This window comes from Leptonotus elevatus, chromosome 19 (genome assembly GCF_054856555.1).
Source record: "Leptonotus elevatus isolate MCC_2025b chromosome 19, RoL_Lele_1.0, whole genome shotgun sequence".
NCBI classification, from domain to species: Eukaryota; Metazoa; Chordata; class Actinopteri; order Syngnathiformes; family Syngnathidae; genus Leptonotus; species Leptonotus elevatus.
The window spans coordinates 11,115,700-11,136,766 of record NC_141257.1 but is presented as its reverse complement, the minus strand read 5'-3'; the positions used below and the strand labels follow the sequence as shown (position 1 = coordinate 11,136,766).

At 36.7% G+C, this 21,067-nt stretch overlaps 1 protein-coding gene, 1 long non-coding RNA gene and 2 other non-coding genes across 9 annotated transcripts in view; all 4 read right to left on the bottom strand.

The window, feature by feature from the left end:
• myo1g (myosin IG) overlaps window positions 1-1,105 on the bottom strand; it is a 48,603-nt gene extending 47,498 nt beyond the window's left edge. For all 6 annotated transcript variants that reach the window (XM_086062203.1, XM_086062202.1, XM_086062199.1 and 3 more), the window contains exons 1-2: window positions 1,090-1,105; window positions 564-815 (exon numbers count right to left, since the gene is read on the bottom strand). In XM_086062203.1, the coding sequence (XP_085918329.1) occupies window positions 564-658 (95 nt within the window). In that variant the 5' untranslated portion in view covers window positions 659-815; window positions 1,090-1,105. The remainder of the gene's footprint in view (window positions 1-563; window positions 816-1,089) is intronic.
• Window positions 1,106-1,348: 243 nt separating this feature from the next.
• On the bottom strand, window positions 1,349-3,131 carry LOC147157943 (uncharacterized). Its single transcript, XR_015091434.1, has 3 exons — window positions 2,802-3,131; window positions 2,375-2,455; window positions 1,349-1,753 (listed from the first exon to the last, which is right to left on the bottom strand). It is a non-coding gene; the product is annotated as an uncharacterized LOC147157943 (long non-coding RNA).
• LOC147157945 (small nucleolar RNA SNORA9) lies at window positions 2,182-2,316 on the bottom strand. Its single transcript, XR_015091483.1, has one exon. It is a non-coding gene; the product is annotated as a small nucleolar RNA SNORA9 (small nucleolar RNA).
• On the bottom strand, window positions 2,561-2,695 carry LOC147157944 (small nucleolar RNA SNORA9). The gene has a single exon (XR_015091482.1). It is a non-coding gene; the product is annotated as a small nucleolar RNA SNORA9 (small nucleolar RNA).
• Window positions 3,132-21,067: the final 17,936 nt, after the last annotated feature.

The window sequence follows — 21,067 nt, the reverse complement described above, 5'->3', positions numbered from 1 at the left end:
GATTATTTTGAACCATGGGAATGTTTTAAGTGACATTTTTATTTGCCTTGTATTTTCTGTTAATTTACTGAAGTACCAGCAGTGAATGTTTTAGTGTGTGTTTATGTGGGGGGGGGGGGGGGGGAGTTTTGTATTCTTTTGTTTTTTTAAATAAAATGACAAACACTGGTTAGGGGGGGTAGGGGGCAACAGACCCTTGAATTGCCTGATTGGGGGGGGGGGGGTAGGCGACACACAACATTGTTACATTTGCTTTCACCCAAAATAAATAAATACACTCTATTCAATGACAGAAAATGAAAACAAAATGTAACCTGACCATGGTCAAATATTGGTGAGATGCGCCATCTCGTTCACACTATTTGCTTGATATAGTTTACCTAAAAATGATGGTTGGTTTTAAACAATGTAATCAAAAGACAAATGGTTTTAAACATTCAAACATGATCTTAAAACACAGTGAACATGTAAAAGTTATTATTTCATCCATTAACAGCACAATGAAAATTTTTGAATTGGTAGCTACCAGCTTCCTCTTCCTGTGAAAGTGTGAAAGCACTTACCTCAACTTGAGATTCTCCATAAACTGATCCATGGTCACCTCATCCAGAAGCACAAAGTCTGACTTCCCAAACTCGAGGCCCTCCATCTCTGCCATCCTTTTGCTCAGATTCAGCAAATAAGAGCAATAGACAGACGTAAAGGGAACAGAAAGTGACGGGGGGAAAAAAGAGAAGTATGGCTGACTTTAGAGTAGACGGTGAGTGATGGAGGCGTGGTTGCACTTTACTTGTGCCGAGCAGCAGCATGTCATCCTGTCAAAAACACAACTGCGTGAGTATAAATAGTGGGTTGCTATCTTTGAAGATGAACACAACTTCTGCATCCTCCTCTACGCTTTCTTTTTCACCCAAATTGAGAGCAGTTAGTCCTTAACTGGTGCAAGATGGTTTCTTAATGCCCGTACAAAGAAACCCAATGACCTTTTATGAAAGAGTTGAAAGTAGTTTAAATAATAATATTTTATTTCAGGGGAAGCATGGCACTGCCACTTAGGCATTGTATGTGTTTTTGTGTAAAATGACGTACTCGAGTGGCGCTTTCCTCAGAACTGTGACCAAGCAAGTCTTGGCGGGAAACCTGTCCAAAATTAGCAAGTTTACAAAAAATAATAAAATCTTACAGCACACCAAAGAGAATTAACACAAAATGTATACATGCCTACAGTGGATTAAAAAATCATTTAAAAAAGTCAACACATCCCTGTTCAAATGCCATTTTTTTATTCATTTCAAAACTTTTTCCACCTATAATGTGACTAACAACCTGTACAAATCAAGTAGAAAAATAATCTTTTAGAGAGAGCAAGTAAACACCTGGATAATAGTTACACAAGTGTGCATAGCTGAATCATCACAATTCATGGTTAATTATTTATATTCAAGAGACATTATCACTTACCGAACAGCTGATTCTACATCCTGGTTTGAACAAGAGTGGGGAAAAATTGAGGAAAAGTTTGCACCACAAAACAAACCACGCGTTAGTTTAAAATAAAACACCTTTTAATTAAAAGTCTCTTTCACAACTTCACACAAATTATGTACTGTAACCTCCTTAGAATTTAAATATTTACAAATTGTTGATCAGTTTATTAACCGTGGGAACAGTTAAGCTTCTTGACTTGCACCGACGACCACTTGCCATCCAAGCAACAAAGCTATTTGATGTGCTGGCCCTTTTACACCCTTTTCTGAAAATAGAAAAAAAAAACAGTGGGGTGGGGGAGTCCGGAAAAAAACTGTGTTAATATAATTAATGTGAATATGCAGTAAAAATGCATTATTTTTATTTTCAAACCTGTTAAGAAATACATGAGTAAGATCGTACAAAGCAGACTGCTTAAACTTACGTACGTGCCTGTAGTTAGCATTTATGTAGTAAGTAAAAAAAAATCAAATAAAATAAAGTAACTACATTCTTGAAAGCAAGCTATGGAATGTTGCTGATTCACTACTTTCACCTGCCACTAGAGGGTACCACAGGACATTACTAATATCCATTAAGGACTCGATTGAGATTGTCTTCACAATGAAAATGGTCTCCATTTTATTGACTTATGCAGTACTATAACTAATCTATTGTCACAAACTGAAGAAGGAAGTTGTCAGGGAATAAAACTAATGTAGGAGGTTTACCTATAACCCCGTTATGAAGATACCATAGCGGGGCCTCAAACAGCCTCACCTCATTCTAGCAGACACTTATGGAAAGAACAGAGCCAGCTCAGACTCAGTCTCAAAAGAAGGTCTGCAGCAATCATTTCGTTAAGATAAAAACCAACACAATACTTCATGTCTTGGCAAATACCAACCTGAATTTTGTACACTTTGGCCAGGTTCGACAAGTCCCACAGCTCAGTTTGGAGGTGCAAACATGGCAAGCCTTGTAAATCCTGGAAAATTATTGTACTTTATTAAATCAGGTAAACATTAATGTGAACGTTGGTCTGACAGTGCAGTATTCAGGCAAAACTTTAAACAGGTTAGTACTGTGTAGTGCTTGTTGGAGGTTTACCTATAACCCTGCTATGTAGTTCCACAGCAGGGCCTCAAACAGCCTCCACATCTCTCTAGCAGACTTTTAAGTTAAGAACAGAACCAATGCAGATTCAGTCTTGATGCAAGGTCTGCAGCCATTTTTTTTTAAATTAACCCCCCACCCCGCAATTTCAACACCGGTAGTAACTTCAAACAAACCACACGATACTACAATGCATTCATACAACGAAAGTGTCTTACCATTCCATGTTGTCGTCTGCTTCATATCTGTCAGAGTGGAACAATATACAACAACACAAATAGTTAGAACATTTGAAAAGTCATAGCCATGTTTTTAGATGTCAGCAAGACCGGTACAAATAAACAACAAAAACTACCTATAACAACCACAATACAACCACAACTCACACGCCTTAATTTAGTTGGTACTTATGAAAGTAATAGAACCTAAAAGATTAAATAATTTAAGAAAGATGACAGTGGATTCGTAAACAAAACGTGTCCTCGCTGTTGTGTATGGTGAACGAAGTGAACGTTCGGATTAGCCGGATGTGACGTTGCTAATGTATGATAATTGTTCTGCCAGCAGGGGGCAGTAAGACAACACGGAGGCGTGTGAGGCAAGGGTCGTAAATTGTTCTGCTCGAATTACGACGGGATTGCGTACCTAAATTGGAACACTATGCTTACATGGTATTAAATCACATAGGTAAAGAAAATATTTGTCTGGGGAAAAAAAATATTCTAGAGAATTAATTCAAAACAACAAATGAAAAACAGTAAGAATGGCGGTAACTGAACGCGACTACATATTCATACTTAAACTCAAAATGTCGTCCTGTACAGTACAATGAGGAAGATATTTGAAACATTTCCACAATACAATGAATGTAAACCCTAAATGAAGTAAGCAACCAAATGAAATATTTTTTTCTTTTTCTTTTTTTAGACATGAAGCAATGGTCAGGGTCAGCAAGGTGCTTTCAGTTGGCCTTGGCACAATCTGAAGCACTGACCTACTTTTTCCACCTAAATTCTACTATTTGTTCCATAAAATTGTTTTATGATGCTATCGAGAAGATTTATGTAGCTTGATTATTATCTGTGTGACAAAAGTTTGAAATGCTACTGTTTTCAAAAACATTATTATGTAGGTAGGCCGCGGTGGACAATTCCTATGTAGGAGTGCTTTCATAATGCAATGGACAGCCGCTGCTGGTGGGAGTTGGCAGCTGTGGAGCGTCCTCCTCGCCAATACTCGTGGTCCGTGACTCACACTGTATTGGCGAGCCACAATAAAAGGCCATAGAGAAGCAGATAGCTCCGAGATCAATTACAGCATTGTTTCCCAACAGCGACAATAACTACTTGTTCAGCTGACATTCATTGCATTTTAGAATAACATCCGGAATTGACAACCCACGTCTGTTTGCATAAAACAAGTAACCAAAGGTCATCAAGCGGGCATATGTTCTCAGTACTCGCGTGACAAATACAAGTATGTCCTGAGAACATGTCATTATTCATTCAACGAGTCATGACAGGTATTTACTGCAAGGGCCTCAAAATACAAGAACTCTCCTCAGTGAGTTTGCTTCGTTGTCTGTCGCATTCCACTAAAGCGAAGACTTAAGAATGAGTTATGTAAGTTGATGTAAATCATTTGCAGTAGTCTCGGCGCTGTATGTGGAAAATGCCTTGATGTAAATACATGCATGTAGGCGTGTGAAGTCAGCTGACTGCCACCACAGCTGCTAAAAGGTTCCACTTGTGATTTCTAAACGAGAAAGATGGGCCATGCATGGCATCCACAATTTTAAATAAATATATATTTTTTTAAACTACAACATGTGTATGTCTCCAATAAAAGACCAGATTTTTTTAAGATAACTGGCCTTTGGTTCAGATTTCAGGGATAATGAGCACATAATCCTTTTCACCTGATCGCTGCCCATAAGAATGAGGTGGAAAATTCCTCCACCTTCAAGTTGTGTGCACGAAGCCTCAAAATATTTATGATCATCCCGTCAGCTTCACACAACTTTATCTGTTCAGTATCATCTTTAACTCATTCACTGCCATTGACAGCTATAGTCGTCAAAAATTAATTTCAACTATTTATATTTGTTTAGCATTTCTTTTCCATTTTTGTTAAGAGTATGAAAACCTAGATTTTTTTTGTACATTTAGAACAGATATAACATTTGTGATTAATTGCGAGTTAACTAGTGAAGTCATGCGATTAATTACGATTACCAATTTTAATCGCCCGATGCCCCTAAATATTAATAACCTTTTCTTTAATTTTTTTAAAATATATTTATATTTTTATTTTTAATAATCTTTTTTTTTTTTTAAGAAAAGATTATTAAAAATTAGGGGCGTCAGGCGATTACAATTTTTAATCGTAATTAATTGCATGACTTCACTAGTTCACTCACGATTAATCACACATTTTATATCTGTTCTAATACAAAAATAAATTATAGGTTTTCATACTCTTAACAAAAGTGGGAAAAAATGTTAAACTAATAGAAATAGCTCAAATGAATTTTTTAGGTCTATAGTTGTCAATGGCAGTGAATGAGTTAATGTTTGCTAGGCAAACACATCAATGTTGACAAGAACATTTTGGACCCTTAAAGTAGAGAAAAATGCACCTGATGGCTATGCTCAATGACCACAACATTAGGCACACCACAATATTATGCGATCCAACGCAGCATAAGAATATGCATTACTGTTCATTTCTTGTACAGTACTGCAAACTAAAACCACAGCGGCACGTGCATCTACGATTTCAATTAGCAGGATGAATCCTAATGCTTAGATGTTTCCAGAACATGATTTCCCCACCAAGCTTAGTGAGTCAGCTTCTTAATTCGGCACAATACTCAGCGCAGGATGTTCTCGGTCTCAGACTGGTCATATCGCGCGGTCAAATCTCATCCCAACTTGTCCTTACGAACCACGTGGCACCATGAAGGAGTTTTTTATTTATTTATTATCATTGACTTAAAATGTATTATCATACAGTTTGGCTTGTCATGTGACAAGTGTAGCATAGTGATATCTAAGGGAGTCTAATACGACTTTTTGGGGGGGGACAACTAGTTCAGGAAATGTTTTGTTCTTATGCAAACAAAATGGAACATGCTGCACTATAAAGTAATAAAAGCGCTTTTATGATGAACTATCAGACTAATCAAACATCTTTCACAAACGCTCACCCCCCTTTAACGCAGATTGCTTTAAAGTCACGTTTTACGGCTTTTTCCACTTTGGCCTGCATTTGGTATTTAAAAGAAGGAAATCAGAGATTCAGTGTTGCTGCGGTTGTTGTTTTTCCACCTCGTGTGCAAGCGAAATTGATTTGGAACATTGTGCCATTTGTCTCAATGCAGGTCACACGGAACATTACAGGCACAAGTACGAGTATGTGGAAAGATCCTGTGGTCACAGCAAGCTCTTATCTACATACAGCAAACTAAATTAATTAGTTACATCATCAGCTTCCATACTGATAAACAGAAGCAATACTTTCATTTGTCTATTTTAAGTGTCACAATAGTGAAACTAAACCAAGTTAGGACTAAATTAAATATTTCAAAAATAATACGTGACTCAATTTTTCATGCAGGGTTTGGTTGTCCAACTGAGCTAATTGTATGTCATCTTTCACAAAATGTATTATGAATTTAAACTGTAAGAGAAAGAGTAGCAGCGATAAAAGGGAAAAAACCTTTTAACTGTTCCAATGACTGCGAATCTATTAGACAGGCAGTAATTATGAGGTAGATATGAGGCGGCAGGAGGGTCACGTAACATGGGGGAGGGTCCGGGACAGAACATGCTGATCTCCAGCCGGGGTCATAATTGGTCGTCTGTTTCCCGGCCTACCTGTGGGTGTTGTTGGGACTTTGCCCACTGTGTAACCACTCGATCTCCTGCTATGAATAAAGCCATTTGGGCTTTAATACTGCCCATATCTACGCAGGGGCTCGACTGGGAAAATCAATTAATTGCAGTTAATGGTCAGAGAGAGAATTTTCCACTGATGGATTTAATCCTTTTACAGTATACGCATTGGAGTGGCAGCTGTGGGGTGAGAGGGTTCTCGTGCGTTCCTTCGCCAAGTCGCCACATGGAAATGCTCTAACGTTTAATGTCAAGTACCGCCTAATAAATTATTTAACGCTCCAAGTACTTCTTCAAAAATATAAAGAGTATATTATTTTAATATTGTTGGAAACTTCCAATTACATTATGCACATTTTGACAATGCATTTTTATTTTTTTATTTTTTTTACAGTGATATGTTCTATGCAGCCTCACGGGTCTAAACACAATATTCTGATTAATATTGCATTTGTGGAATAAAAACAAAGCAGTAAAATCCACCGATTGTAATCGATTTCAAGGGCGGTCATTTTGCCACTTGGTGTCAACTGAAAATGACATCACAGTTGCTCAGGGCTCAGGTAACAACCAATCACGGCTCACCTGTTCTTGGAAGCCGAGCTATGATTGGTCGTTACCTGAGGCCTGAGCAACTGTGATGTCATTTTCAGTCACCAGCAAGTGACAAAATGGCCGCCCCCTGAGATGGGTAAAAAAATGGCTGGATTGTGTTGCTTAACTCATATTCCACATATTGTAAAGAAACTTTTTGGGTTGACTTCCTTTTACAATATAGAGTCCAATGTTCTGCGATCTGCAATCAAATAAAATGCATTTCTACAAAAGATTAAGAAGTAAAGATTGTTTATCAGCTATGAACTGCTTCAAACATTACGCAACATAATCTAACAAAATGACCCAGAGCTGAGAAAATAATATTTTCATCTGAGGACACATCCTCATTCAATACATTACAATGCAATTGACTAATTTAAGTAGCTGAAAATGTGATTATCTGACATGTTTCCACATCAGTGAACTTGGTGATTAGAGGGCTAATTTTGAAGAGACGACCAAAGCTGCACTAAGATGCCTTTAAGTCTATTATCCGAAGCCTAAATCACACGGAATTAACTTCTAAGTCTAACTGAGCTTAAACACTCGTGAACATTCTTCCCAGTTTCATTTTTGTTACGGTTCTATAGTTGAAAGGAAATTCACTGTTTGCTCTACTCTTTGAGCCGTTGATGGAGTAATTAATTGTATTATTTAGTTGGTAAATCATTTCCAGTTGAATACGTTTTGTAGAAACTTTATTTGAACGTACATTGTTATTTACGTCGCAACGCATTATTGAGAGAGAGTGAGTGTCAATCGACATGTTAAATGATTACTTCTGTAATATTATATCAAAACCAAAAATATTTGTAAAATATGTATTTAATATTAAATAGAGAGACTTTTTTCGTGTTTTTTCCGTTACATTTAAGTGAGAAATTGTGTTTTGAAAGAAACCCCGACTACAAGGACAAGTTGGCTCTATATTATTTATTTGGTTGTTAATAACATAACTATGAGATTCATTTCTCAAAAATCATTTCCAGTTTAATACATTTTGTAGAAACGTTATTTGGACGTACGCCGCCAGTGTTATTTACGCCGCAACGCATTCCATTCAGAATGGCGGCTGGCCCTCTGCCAAGCAATGTGAAACGCCTATAAAAGCAAGGTAAGCCTCGTAGCGTTCCTAAAGAAACAACATGCGATTGGGAGAGTCACCCTCCCCCGCCCGCCCTGACGCATTCAAGAGTTTTGATCGTCCCTTTAGGAACGCTACGGAGGCTTACCTTGCTTTCTTTATTGACGTTTCACATTGCTCGGCAGAGAGCCAGCCGCCATTCTACGTCACTACGCACCGAATGCGTTGCGGCGTAAATAACACTGGCGGCGTACGTCCAAATAAAGTTTCTACAAAATGTATTCAACTGGTAGTGATTTTTGAGAAATGAATCTCATAGTTATGTTAGTAACAAATAAATAAGATGGAGCAAACTTGTCCTTACAGTCGGGGTTTCTTTTAAAACACAATTCACTTAAATGTAACGGGAAAAAGCACGAATAAAGTCTATTGAATATTAAAAAAATAAATATTTTACAAATATTTTTGGTATATTACAGAAATAATCATTTAACATGTTGATTGTTTTGATTTGCACTGCAAGAACACTCACTCTCTCTCTCAATAATATTTCATTGACAGTGATGCAAGAGCTCAAAAACAAGGTGTCGTCTCTTGGTGAAATCGGCTCCCTCGGGGGTTCTCGCAACAGTGGACGAGTAACAAAAGCAAATAACACCAGATGTCCGAAGTTATCGCCGGCAGAGATCCGCTATAATTAGACCTCAAACATATTTGTAAGCGGCCAAGTTCAATACAGCAAGTGTGCAGGGAGTGATTTGTGACATCGGAATTCTACCTTAGGGCACATCACTGATTGCTCGGTGCGCACGCAGTACCTGACGCATCTGTGTGGATAGAATAAAACCTGATCTGAGAATACACCAGTGCTGTGCTGCCATACATCCTTCTTTCATTTATCCTCTTGCTCATTCATTCATGAAGTCAGATTAAGCAGACTGTTAAATCCCTCCTGCGCTCATGTCATCGCTCCACTGTTACACTTTATCTGCGGTTTAAGCTCCGTGGTGAAGAGGATTCATTTTTTTTCTCGTCAATGATGGTTTTGTTGGAGAATTACTGCACAGAATCATGCACTGACACTAAAGTAATCCCAATTGCGCACACAAAGACGCATAATCCATTGTTTTCCCCCCCATCTGATGAGAGTCAGATTATTGATATCGATAAAATGGCTGGGCCACACCTTAATATTCCGAAAATGCGCACATTATTTCTGAACCTTGACACCTCGATGTTTTATGTTGAATATCACTGAGTATTGCCAAGGGGGGGGGGGGGGGGGGGGGTGTCAGTCTCATTATATAACTGTCTTGCAGGATGTTAGCATAAGTCGTCTCATGTGGCCTGCTCAGGAATGCATGTGGCTAAAGTCTTGAGTATAAAATGCAAGTGTGCAGTGAATTCACACGGACTGCTGACGCACACCATGCATGTCAGCAGCTTGGTAAATACACACGCATCTCTGTTTAAGTCATATGATTGTGGAACGTGAGGTGGTCCAGACCAGCAATCACTCTCCGCGAGTCTCATGATTCAGCTCAGAGGATCCACTCTGGTGATCAAATTAGCGAACGTGATTGTGAAGGCACGTGTCGCTCGGGGTTTTTGATTTAAGATATCAGGAAAGTTGTTGTTTTTAACAGCCCTTTTCTTGTATGCTGTTAGTCTTTGTTCTTCTATATGCACTGTCTTGAGAATTGGTTCTTGAGACATTGCTCACCTTTTGTAGATTTTCCTAATTAAAAGGTTGAGGTTAGGAATTTTTGCATGTCGGTCAAGTTCATCCCCACCAGGGATCTGCAACTTGAAGCTCTGGAGCCACATGTGTCTCCTGTGGTTCCCTGTGAACCCCCCCCCCCCCCCAAAAAAAAGAAGGAAATAAAATAGTCTTTAAATTAATTAATGATTTAGATAAAAAAAGAAAAAGAAAATATTTTAAAAAGACAGACAAAAAATTACTTAAAATGTCAAAAAAGGAAGAGGAAACGTAGAAAATTACCATAAAATGTCCCAAAAAATTACCAAAATATCTGAAAAATTATAGCAAAAAGGTAGGGAAAAAAAAAAAAAAAATGGACATAAAATATATATTTTTTAAAGGAATAAGAGAGGCAGAAAAGTACCGCAATGTGTCCATGAAGTTGCCAAAAATGTCCAAAGAATTTAATTAAAAAGGCAGACAAAATGTTCAAAGTAGCCATAAAATATCCCAAAAGAAAAAATAATTACCATGAAATGTCCACAAGTATGCCAAAAGTGTCAGAAAATTGATAGCAAAAAAGGCAGGAAACGTAGAAAATTACCATAAAATGTCCCAAAAAATTACCAAAATATCTGAAAAATTATAGCAAAAAGGTAGGAAAAAAAGTTATTTAAAAAAAAAAAATGGACATAAAATATATATTTTTTAAAGGAATAAGAGAGGCAGAAAAGTACCGCAATGTGTCCATGAAGTTGCCAAAAATGTCCAAAGAATTTAATTAAAAAGGCAGACAAAAATTTCAAAGTAGCCATAAAATATCCCAAAAGAAAAAATAATTACCATGAAATGTCCACAAGTATGCCAAAAGTATCAGAAAATTGATAGCAAAAAAGGCAGGAAACGTAGAAAATTACCATAAAATGTCCCAAAAAATTACCAAAATATCTGAAAAATTATAGAAAAAAGGTAGGAAAAAAAGTTATTTAAAAAAAAAAATGGACATAAAATATATATTTTTTAAAGGAATAAGAGAGGCAGAAAAGTACCACAATGTGTCCATGAAGTTGCCAAAAATGTCCAAAGAATTTAATTAAAAAGGCAGACAAAATGTTCAAAATAGCCATAAAATATCCCAAAAGAAAAAATAATTACCATGAAATGTCCACAAGTATGCCAAAAGTATCAGAAAATTGATAGCAAAAAAGGCAGGAAACGTAGAAAATTAACATAAAATATCACCAAAAATTGCCAAAATATCAGAAAATTTATAGCAAAAAAGGCAGAAAAAAAGTTTTAAAAAATGGCCATAAAATATCCCAAAAAAAGGAATAATAAGGCAGAAAAGTCAAAAATGTCAAAATAATTTAATTAAAAAGGCAGACAAAATGTTCAAAGTAGCCATAAAATCTCCAAAAAGAAAATAAATCCCAAAAATGAACATGAAATGTCCACAAAATTGACAAAAGTATCAGCTAAATTATAGCAAAAAAAGGCAGAAAAAAGTTTTTAAAAAATAAGCCATAAAATATCCCCAAAAAAGGAAGAAGAGAGGCAAATATGTCCATAAAATTGCCAAAAATGTCAGAAATTTGACAAAAAGGCAGACAAGTCTAAAAATGTAGCATGAAAAATGACCAAAAAAAATCTAAAATGTAGAAGAAAATGTCATTGGCCATCCACAAACTGTTGCCACAAATTTGGGAGCATGCAATATTCCGGTTAAAATCCAAAATCAGATTTTGAGATGTCATTCAAAAGCCTATTTACAGGTCAGGTCATCTTTCACATGAACAAGTAACACCCTTTTATTTTCCAGAGAGAGCAGAGAGTGCAATATGCAACCGACGGTAGCACTCAAACTTGAAAGGCTCTGCAGCAACATAAGGTGAAAGCTGAGGTCTGATCTTCATGCTTTGATCAGCCAACCGCTTAAATCAACCAGCTGTTTGCTGTGGAGTCACGAGCTCAGGCTGTATGTCAACTTCCTTCATTTCTTGAATGCTCATGAAGGTCATTAGCAAGAAAAAAAATTGTGTATAAAAATATAGCAATGTCCAAATTGTCTACAAACTTGCCTCTAGCAACATTTTGGGACTATCTATGAAAAGCCATTTGAAGATTAGTTTGATATCCAATGAGTGCATTGAAATGTCCCTCTACAAGTATTACAACTACTACTAAAGCACTACCCATTCATTTTATGTCACCATAAACTCTTCTAAATCCCATTAGATTTTCACCCAAAATACATTCATGCATTTTTTTTTTAAACGTCCCTATATGCTGAGTGTTTTTTTTCCAGCTCTCACCCTGTGCCCCCCTCCCTCCAAATATAGAAGCATAGTTTGTTTAGCATAGTTGCTTTTTTCCCTTCCTCTGCCTATTTTTTGTTTTTCGTTTAGCAATTGGGGCACTGCCCGGTGACACACATACAAACCATTACAGTTACAAAAGTAATGCGTCAACTCGGTGACACCCTGCTCTTACTTTTGAAACACTGAGAGGTAAGTTAATTGACACTGTGAACGAGCAAATATTTACTGCATGAGCACGCATGTGCTAACAATCAGGTCACAAGAAGTAAACAAAGCGCAGTTACATTCTCATACAGATGCATCAGTAATTATTCTGTGGTTGAAAACATTGCCACATGCACTGACTGCAGTGACCTATTTCCACCTGTGTCTATGAAACAGAGAAAAGAAAAGCTGTTCTCCACGGGAAAGACACAGTGGAAAATTCCTCCTCCGTTGGCCAAACAAACAGCGTGGGTGCTCAACAAGACGCCTGGACAAACTTGGCATTGTTTGGAATGAGAAGTGCCTTTTTCTCAGGAATCCCTGAGCTACGAGAAAGCAGAAGGGCTTGTAAAAACCAGTCAGCACAACAATAGCCACGCTAGTCATCGAAGCCAGCATTTTGCCTTGTTTTTAATGGCCCGCTACCCGGTGTGTAAGGTATTGACGCATTATTAGGGGTTGAAGTTGAAGCCAAGTATCTCATTGTGCTGCGAAGCCGCAATGGCCGAGGACTTCAGTAGTTCTTCATAAGTAACCTCTTAAGTTTATGAACCTTGTGCATGGCAAGTTTATGACTGATATGTATTAAAACTAGTGATCCTTCTACCATGAGGTTTCACATTTGACCTACAACGGACAAAGTATGACTCAACTTTGGGGTTAACTTAGAAAAATACCTATTAAGTTAGATTTGCCATTCCAATAAAAAATATGAAGTGTATTTGGAGCAGCATTTTGTCAAAATATCCCAGTAATATAATTTTTTCACTGTGCAGTACACAAAAACAGCAGTGATACTCATTTTGCAGGGGATGCTTTGACATTGAGCCCCCTCATGAGCTGAACATCAGAAATGTATATGTTGAGTTTAAATGGTTTGAATTGCTATTTTTTTTAAATTAAATTTCATTTAAATTGAATTAACATTTGTAATTAAATATATTTATTTACTTATGTATCTAATTATTTATTTATATTAAAATTGAATTAAAATTTGTAATTAAACGTATTTATTTACTTATTTATCTAATTATTTATATTAAAATTTTATTTTAAAAAAACAATTGGAAAAATAATCTTACTCAGTTCAGTTCAACATTTACTAATCAAAATGTAATTAAATGTATTTATTTATTTATTGTATGTATTGATTTACTTTACTGTACTTGATTTACTAAACAAAATTTTATTAACATTTTATTACAATTTTATTTCACAAGACAACTGGAAAAAATTATCTTACTCAGTCAAGTTCAACATTTGCTAATCAGGTCAAAATGTAATTAAATGTATTTATTTATTTATTAATTTTTATCAACATTATTCAAATTTTATTTCACAAGACAACTGGGAAAATATTATTCCGTAATTTCGCAGCGTCTTATGTAATTAAATGTATTTATTTACTTACTTTTATTAAGATGTTACTCAAATTTTATTTCACAAGACAGTTGGAAAAATAATCTTACTCAGCCCAGTTCAACATTTACTAATCAGGTCAAAATAGACATTTTTCATAGTGCAAAAGTTAAGTATAAAAACATTCAGATTGAACAAGCTTCATTTCAATTTAAAGGAGTAAAGGCTTGCCTGTGATCGAGGTTAAAAGAACCGGTCACATAATTTGCATGTATTTTGCAAGAATGCCTTTGTTGATTCTATTCGCACGCCCAAGCTTCAAGAAGTACTTCATCACCTTCCTGACTATTTTTATTATATGAAGCCCCAAAACCTTTTGCCGAACTCTGATGTCACAATCTGGCCAATTTACATAACAACACTGGATTTTCTACCCATGTCTCACCTGGGAATAAAATGAGCAATTATGAAGCCATGTGAAAAAACACAAAAACATGTCACTGAAATATCAGTAAGACACCGAAGAATTGTTTTAAATGGTGAAAAAAAAATTGCCCGCACACACAATATATAACCTATACGATTTTACAGACAGAATAACGCTATCGATCTAGATTGTTGACGTGCCATTGTTGACACTCCCACAAATTGTCGGCTTTTAATGACCCTCTGTTGACCTTGTGATGGAATGCCCATGACTTCCTGCTAACATCAACACCAAATGTAAACCAGTTGTGGCGTGACATGCATTTATTTTTATCGATAAATGACCGTGGTCAGTGAAACGGGGGCACAAGCACTTAGCTCAAATGCACTAATGGAAAACATGCCAGAGCACTTGACCCGTTATATTGCTTACAAATAATTCAATTACTTGGCTTAAGCTGTTACATAAGAAGTCAACTGTACACTGAAACTGGGGTTGTATAACACGGACATGAGGTGATATTTAACCATGAGGGCGCCTGTGGTCAAGCTTATCCCGCGTTACGTCTGCCCCGTTGCACTCCAGCTGAGCCACCTTTGATTATTTCTTTTTTTGCTCCATTAAAAAAATCCTTGCAAATCTAACAATGTCCAATCAGATGTTTATGAATAGCTCACATGATCTATCCACAAAAATAGACAACTTGCACATAATTTCAACACTTTCCGTTCAATCTTCACGTCATCATGCTCCGCTCGTCATCGACAGAGGACTTCGGAAGTGATAGCAAAATGTTGCTTATTATCGTATCGTCTGTCCTGCCAGTGAATCAGATTTGGCGCCCGTCAACCAGACAATCTGGTCCCACATCACCTCCCACGAGCTGCCACACGTCACAAATGATGACTTCTTTTGGGTGTTTCTGCTCAAACTGAAGATAAGGAAGTCAACTCATTCCAAGGGGATGACAATAATTAGATTTAATGACGTGGCTTTAAATTGTGCAAGTGTACTTTATGACAAAAGTGCTTTTCATAACCATCCCTTTGCACTACTAATGGTACATTTTGTGAGAGAAGCCCAGTTCCACATGAGGTAAGTAATTACGTAACAAGTATTTTTGGGCTAGTTTTATATACAGGGCACAATTTAATTATCTCTGACCCAATCTGAACTTTGAGAAAGGAAGCAATGCATTAAGATAAATTATCTCATTTGCTGCCATTGACGGTTAGAAAGGCCAAAACATCATTTTAACTCTTTCTATTCGTTAACTCTTTTTGTTCTACTTTTGTTAACAATTTTTGTAATTGTACATTTAGAACAGATATACAATTTGTGATTAATCATGAGTTAACTATTAATTAAAATTTTTAATTGTAATTAATCGCATGATTTCACTAGTTAACTCACGATTAATCACAAATGTTATATCTGTTCCAAATGTACAAAAAAAAACTAGGTTTTCATATCTTGTCAACAAAAATGGAAAATAAATATTAAATGTACAATCACATTTTTTTCCTAGGTTTTCATACTCTTAACAAAAGTGGGGGGAAAATGTTAAACTAATAGAAATAGTTCAAATGATTTTTTGACGTTTATAGCCGTCAATGGCAGTGAATGAGTTAATAAGGTGGATATTTAAAAAATAATAATCTACAAGATAATTTATTTCAAAACGTTTTTCTCCATTAATGTGTATCTCGTACAACTCAATTGATAAAAAAATTAATAAAAAAAGCTTCAATAATGTGGTTGCACAAGTGTGCACACCCTCTCATCCTCTTCACTGGGATGTGTTCAAAATTCATCAAAAACATTCAAATTCATGATAAATTAAAGTGAGCGAACACCTGCCACCATTTAAAATGCTCCTGATTAAATCCAAATATATTTGAGCTGTTCTAGTAGGCTTTTCCTGACATTTCGAGGTCTTCTGCTAATACTGACTGCTATTTTGAACTGTTCATCATTCCTGCAACCTTGTCTAAATTCACACTAAATAAATACAGCCCAAAAGCTTGATGCTGCCACCACAATGCATCACTGTACAGTAGGTATGATGTTCTTTTGTGTTTGCATCAGGCAGACATTTTGGAATGATGGCCAAAAAGTTCTACCTTGGTTTCAATGGAATGTAACAAAATCTACCATGTGGGAAAATGTGTTGGAACCGAACAATCACTGCTAGCGCACCTGATGGTGCACCGGTGTATTTTGAAAAACAAGAAAGTGAGATATGAAAACGAATTTACACTTCTTCTCTTCTCCGGTTTTGACACCTGGCGTAGAAAGTAATTAGTACAATCAAGAAAACCACACAAGTGATGTTAAATGTCAATTTTAGGATATACTTCGGGACGCTTAGGGCTGAACCACGGGCCCCCAAATGGCCCCCAGGCACCACTGTTTTGGCCTGATCTTTTTTCACTATAATACAGATTCCACCCGTCTATTCAGTTCAATGTGGACTTAATCAAAAGTAAGTGTCAGCTGGAGATATTTGCAGGCACAAATTTACATTTGCAGGACCAATTCACACTTATTACAACCTTCCACTGTACTTTCAGTCATGCTCCAGTAACATTAACCCAAATAATGACTTTGTGCAAGACAAGTTTGTGTTCACTTCTTATATAACCCCATCTACATTCAGAAAAGAATGAGCTGAACGTAAGCCAAGGGTCTCCGACATAAAAGAAGAACCTCCCCTTGTGGTTGCGAGGAGTTCAAATTCTTCACTGAGTGCAGCACCTCAGGCAAGCTGACAAGAGTATCCTCAATCAAGTACGTACGCAGCCATGCATTAACACATTTCAAAGAAACTGCAGGGCTTTCATTTGTCACAAGATTTTCGGTTCTCCGAGCAGACATTTTAGTTTATGTAAGAGCTCCAGCAATCAGACTGCATGACGTCAAAAGGAACTTAAAACGGAAAATGAAACACGTAGTCAAAAAATTTACACAATCCTTGGTCAGAGATGATGAGATGTTTTGACTGCATGATCAAAACCAGGTCTAGAAAGTAAAACCCTGCCACAGTTTGGCTTTATCCCCTGATGCTATCTATCTATCTAGCTAGCTCCCTAGCAGGTAAACAAGCCCTGTGAGAGCTAGCTAGCTAGCACCTGGAACTAAAGCCAAACTGTGGAAGGGTTGGCAAATCCAGGTCCAGAAAGTAAAAACCCTGCCACAGTTTGGTTTTAGCCCCTGATGCCATCTATCTAGCTAGCTAGCTCCCTAGCAGGTAAACAAGCGCCATGGGAGCTAGCTAGCTAGCACCTGGGGCTAAAGTCAAACTATGGCAGGGTTGGCAAATCCAGGTCCAGAAAGTAAAAACACTGCCACAGTTTGGCTCTAGCACCTGCTGCTATCTAGCTAGCTAGCTCCCTAGCAGGTAAACAAACCCCATGGGAGTTAGCTAGCTAGCACCTGAGGCTAAAGCCAAACTATAACTCCCTCTCAGGCAAGACAAACTCAAGTAGCTTTCTTTGATGGGTTTAATGAACGCTTCAAATTCTCCATCGGACCGTGAAAACTGTACAGAAATAATAATGTTTACATGAATAAGTATGAAGAACAAAAAACATGGCTACACAATAGCTAATGAATTCACACAGTGAAAACAAAACAAAAAATACTTCGTTGGCTGCTGCCACTAAAGAGGGAATTAAATTGTCTTGATTTCTTGAAGTCCGTTTGTGTCATGAACGCGAGGGCAAGCCAGCTGCATCAATCTAGTCTTTTGTGAACCGGAAGTACAAACCCGAAAATTAAAGTGTGCACTCTCAAATAACGCAAGACCTTGTATGCATGCAAAAATAAAAGCATTTTTTTCCCCTATTATTAATATCAAATATAAACATGACTACTCTTTTTTTAATTGACAAACACACTTAGAGCTGTGCTAAAGTACGTGAGACACAAGCTGCAACATTTCTTCCACTGTGACAGCAGATTCTCATTTCCGACTCTTAGCAGCACAGTTAATTATGGACCAGGAGCTGGTGTAGGATTTGTAAGCATTAACCTAAAGAGCTTGACTTAAGTTATTTATTATCCCATACAAAGACTAGAAACACATGATGTTGAATTGCCGTACAAACTTTAGGGTTGAGCACAATCTGTTCCAGTAAGCTTGTCAACCCCGTTTGGATTTCAAAGCAATTTTTGCAATGTGAAATAAAGAAAATAAAAATGAATTGGACTCTATTAAACGAACAGGCAATGTTTTAGGTACAATCTAGTAAAATCGCAACCATTTAAAATAACGCACGAATGATCAGGGGGAGGTCTCCAATTGTCTAATTCATGCCCTTCGCCCATGTAAAAAAATAAAAGAAAGTTGTCCAGACTCCAACATAAGTATCACTGCGCGACTAGCGCACCGATTTAAAAGGGAATGGAAGGAGCAACTTTGATTGGCCATGATTAACTCATTCACTGCCATTGACAGCTATAGACGTCAAAAATTAATTTGAACTATTTCTATTAGTTTAGTTTTTTCCATTTTTGTCAACAAGAGTATGAAAACCTAGATTTTTTTTTTGTACATTTAGAACAGATATCAAATTTGTGATTAATCGTGAGTTAACTAAGTGAAGTCATGCGAAGAATTACGATTATAAATTTTAATCGCCTGATGCCCCTAATTTTGTGATAGTCTTTTCAACAAAACAAAAACAAAAAAAGATTATTAAAAAAAAAAGATTATTACAAAATTAGGGGCATCGGGCGAGTACTATTTTTAATCACTTCACTAGTTAACCACAAATTTGATATCTGTTCTTATACAATATAAAAAAAACACACTAGGTTTTCATACTCTTGTTAACAAAAGTGGGAAAAAATTGTAATTAATAGAAATAATTCTAATGATTTTTTTACGTCTATAGCCGTCAATGGCAGTGAATGAGTTAAAGTTGGCTGTGAACACTCCCGCAATGTAAAACTACCAACATCGGGACTAACCTGTCCCCGCATGTTGCTACGTTGCGCACCGCCCAAGATTTACATGGTGCAAGAATGACACATAGTGCAGTCTAACCTACAGCTTGCGCCGTTGTGAGCATGAACACAGATGACAGTCTATATGTGTAGCTGGAAAATTATATAAAGATTTTTTAATCACATTTGCAATAATAACACAATAAAATGCTTCCGTCTGTTTACTTCTCCTGATGTTGACCTGTTTTTCATGTGCAAATAGCGTAATAACGGATCTTGGCTCTGAGTCTCGTCCAAATGAGCAGTACTGGAGTAGCCGTTAACATACAGCAGCTGGTCCATCTGGTTTGTTTGTTGACATTACTGTTAGCAAAGTCAACTTTTGTTTAAACATCTTACCTGAACTATTCCTGGATGAAGAACAGCTTTTTGTGTAGTAAATAAAACGCCTTGATCTTCCTGCACATGCTGGATTTGTTGAACCTCATGAGACAAGCTGTGCGCTTTCACGTGCACTCACAAGACTAACTGACTTTGCTTCATGAGGCAGGAATGCGGGAGGTCAGAGACGCTGATAAGGTCACCTACAGGCGCCTTTTCCTCTCAAATGAATGATGCGGGAAGTGCTTTACTCGGTGGGATTGTCCTCGCACTATCCCAAGACTCCAAGAGCATTCAAACGTTACAAATGTTCCATTCTAACATGATGACAACAAAGGACTACATGACTTTCCTTCGGGACGGAATTGTTGCGAGTTTAAGAAGCTATTGCAGTCAAAAATTGTGGATATTGGGCCTGGTTTCCTTCCTGAGCAAGACACTTAACTCTCCAACTGCAACTCCCCCTGCATGCATGTGATCTGATTAGCAATGCGAATGCAAATTTCACGTCTTTGTAAAATGAAAATAAATACAGTATATATGACATCTGTGACCTGGTCAATTGCACGGTGCTTCATCCAGTACAGGGGGTCAGCAACCTTTCTTATCAAAAGAGCCATTTTAGGCCACATAACCCCCAAAAAAGTTTGGAGCCACAAAACCTTTGAACATTGTGATGAACAAAATAGTCTAATCTACTGAGGGCGCAAGAGTTAATTTAGAGGTGCACCAGAACAGAAAACATCGAATATTTTTAGATTCATTTTCTTCTACCTTTTGTTTATTTTTTTTTAAATAATTTATCAGACTTAATTTTTCATGCGTTTTTAAACCTCTATGCCTTTCTGTCAAATTTCTGACATTTTTTGCAATTGTATGTACATGTGGTAATTTTCTACCTCTTTTCTTCCTTTTTAGACATTTTATGGCTGTTTTTGACTTCTTTTTTTCTTTTTACTTTTTTGTATTAATTTTCTGAAAATTTTAGGCAATTTTGAGGCCATTTTATGGTCATTTTGAAGATTTCTTTTGTTTTTGGACATTTTATACCAGTAGTTACTTTTTGAACGTTTTTTTTCTTCCTTTTTAAAAATGATATTGCTGACTTTTTGTTGCCATTTTGTGTACATTACATGGTAATTTTAGCTTTTTCTTCCTCCTTCTTGGACATTTCCATCTCCCTTTCGTTAGTTATTTTGACAGAACTTACAAATTTGGACTGACTTTTTTACAAATATTTAAATATTCATGTTTTCATCTAAATTGTTACTTAATTCAAAGAATATTTAATCTAAAAAATTAAAATAAATATGTAAAAAAAATATATATATTTTTTTTTTACCAATTGTTTTAGAGATCCATGTGGCTCCAGCGCTGCACGTTGCAGACCCCTGGTCTAGTATCATTCTTACACCTACACAACTAAATGAGCCATGAAAATAAATTGCTATCTAAATCTTAAAGCCTCCAGTGGCTGGAACATATCTCCCCAGGTCATTGTTGGCCATTTTTTTCCACACTGACAATGAGGCGCTCTCAAGGCGTGTAAGGCCCCGACTGTCACAT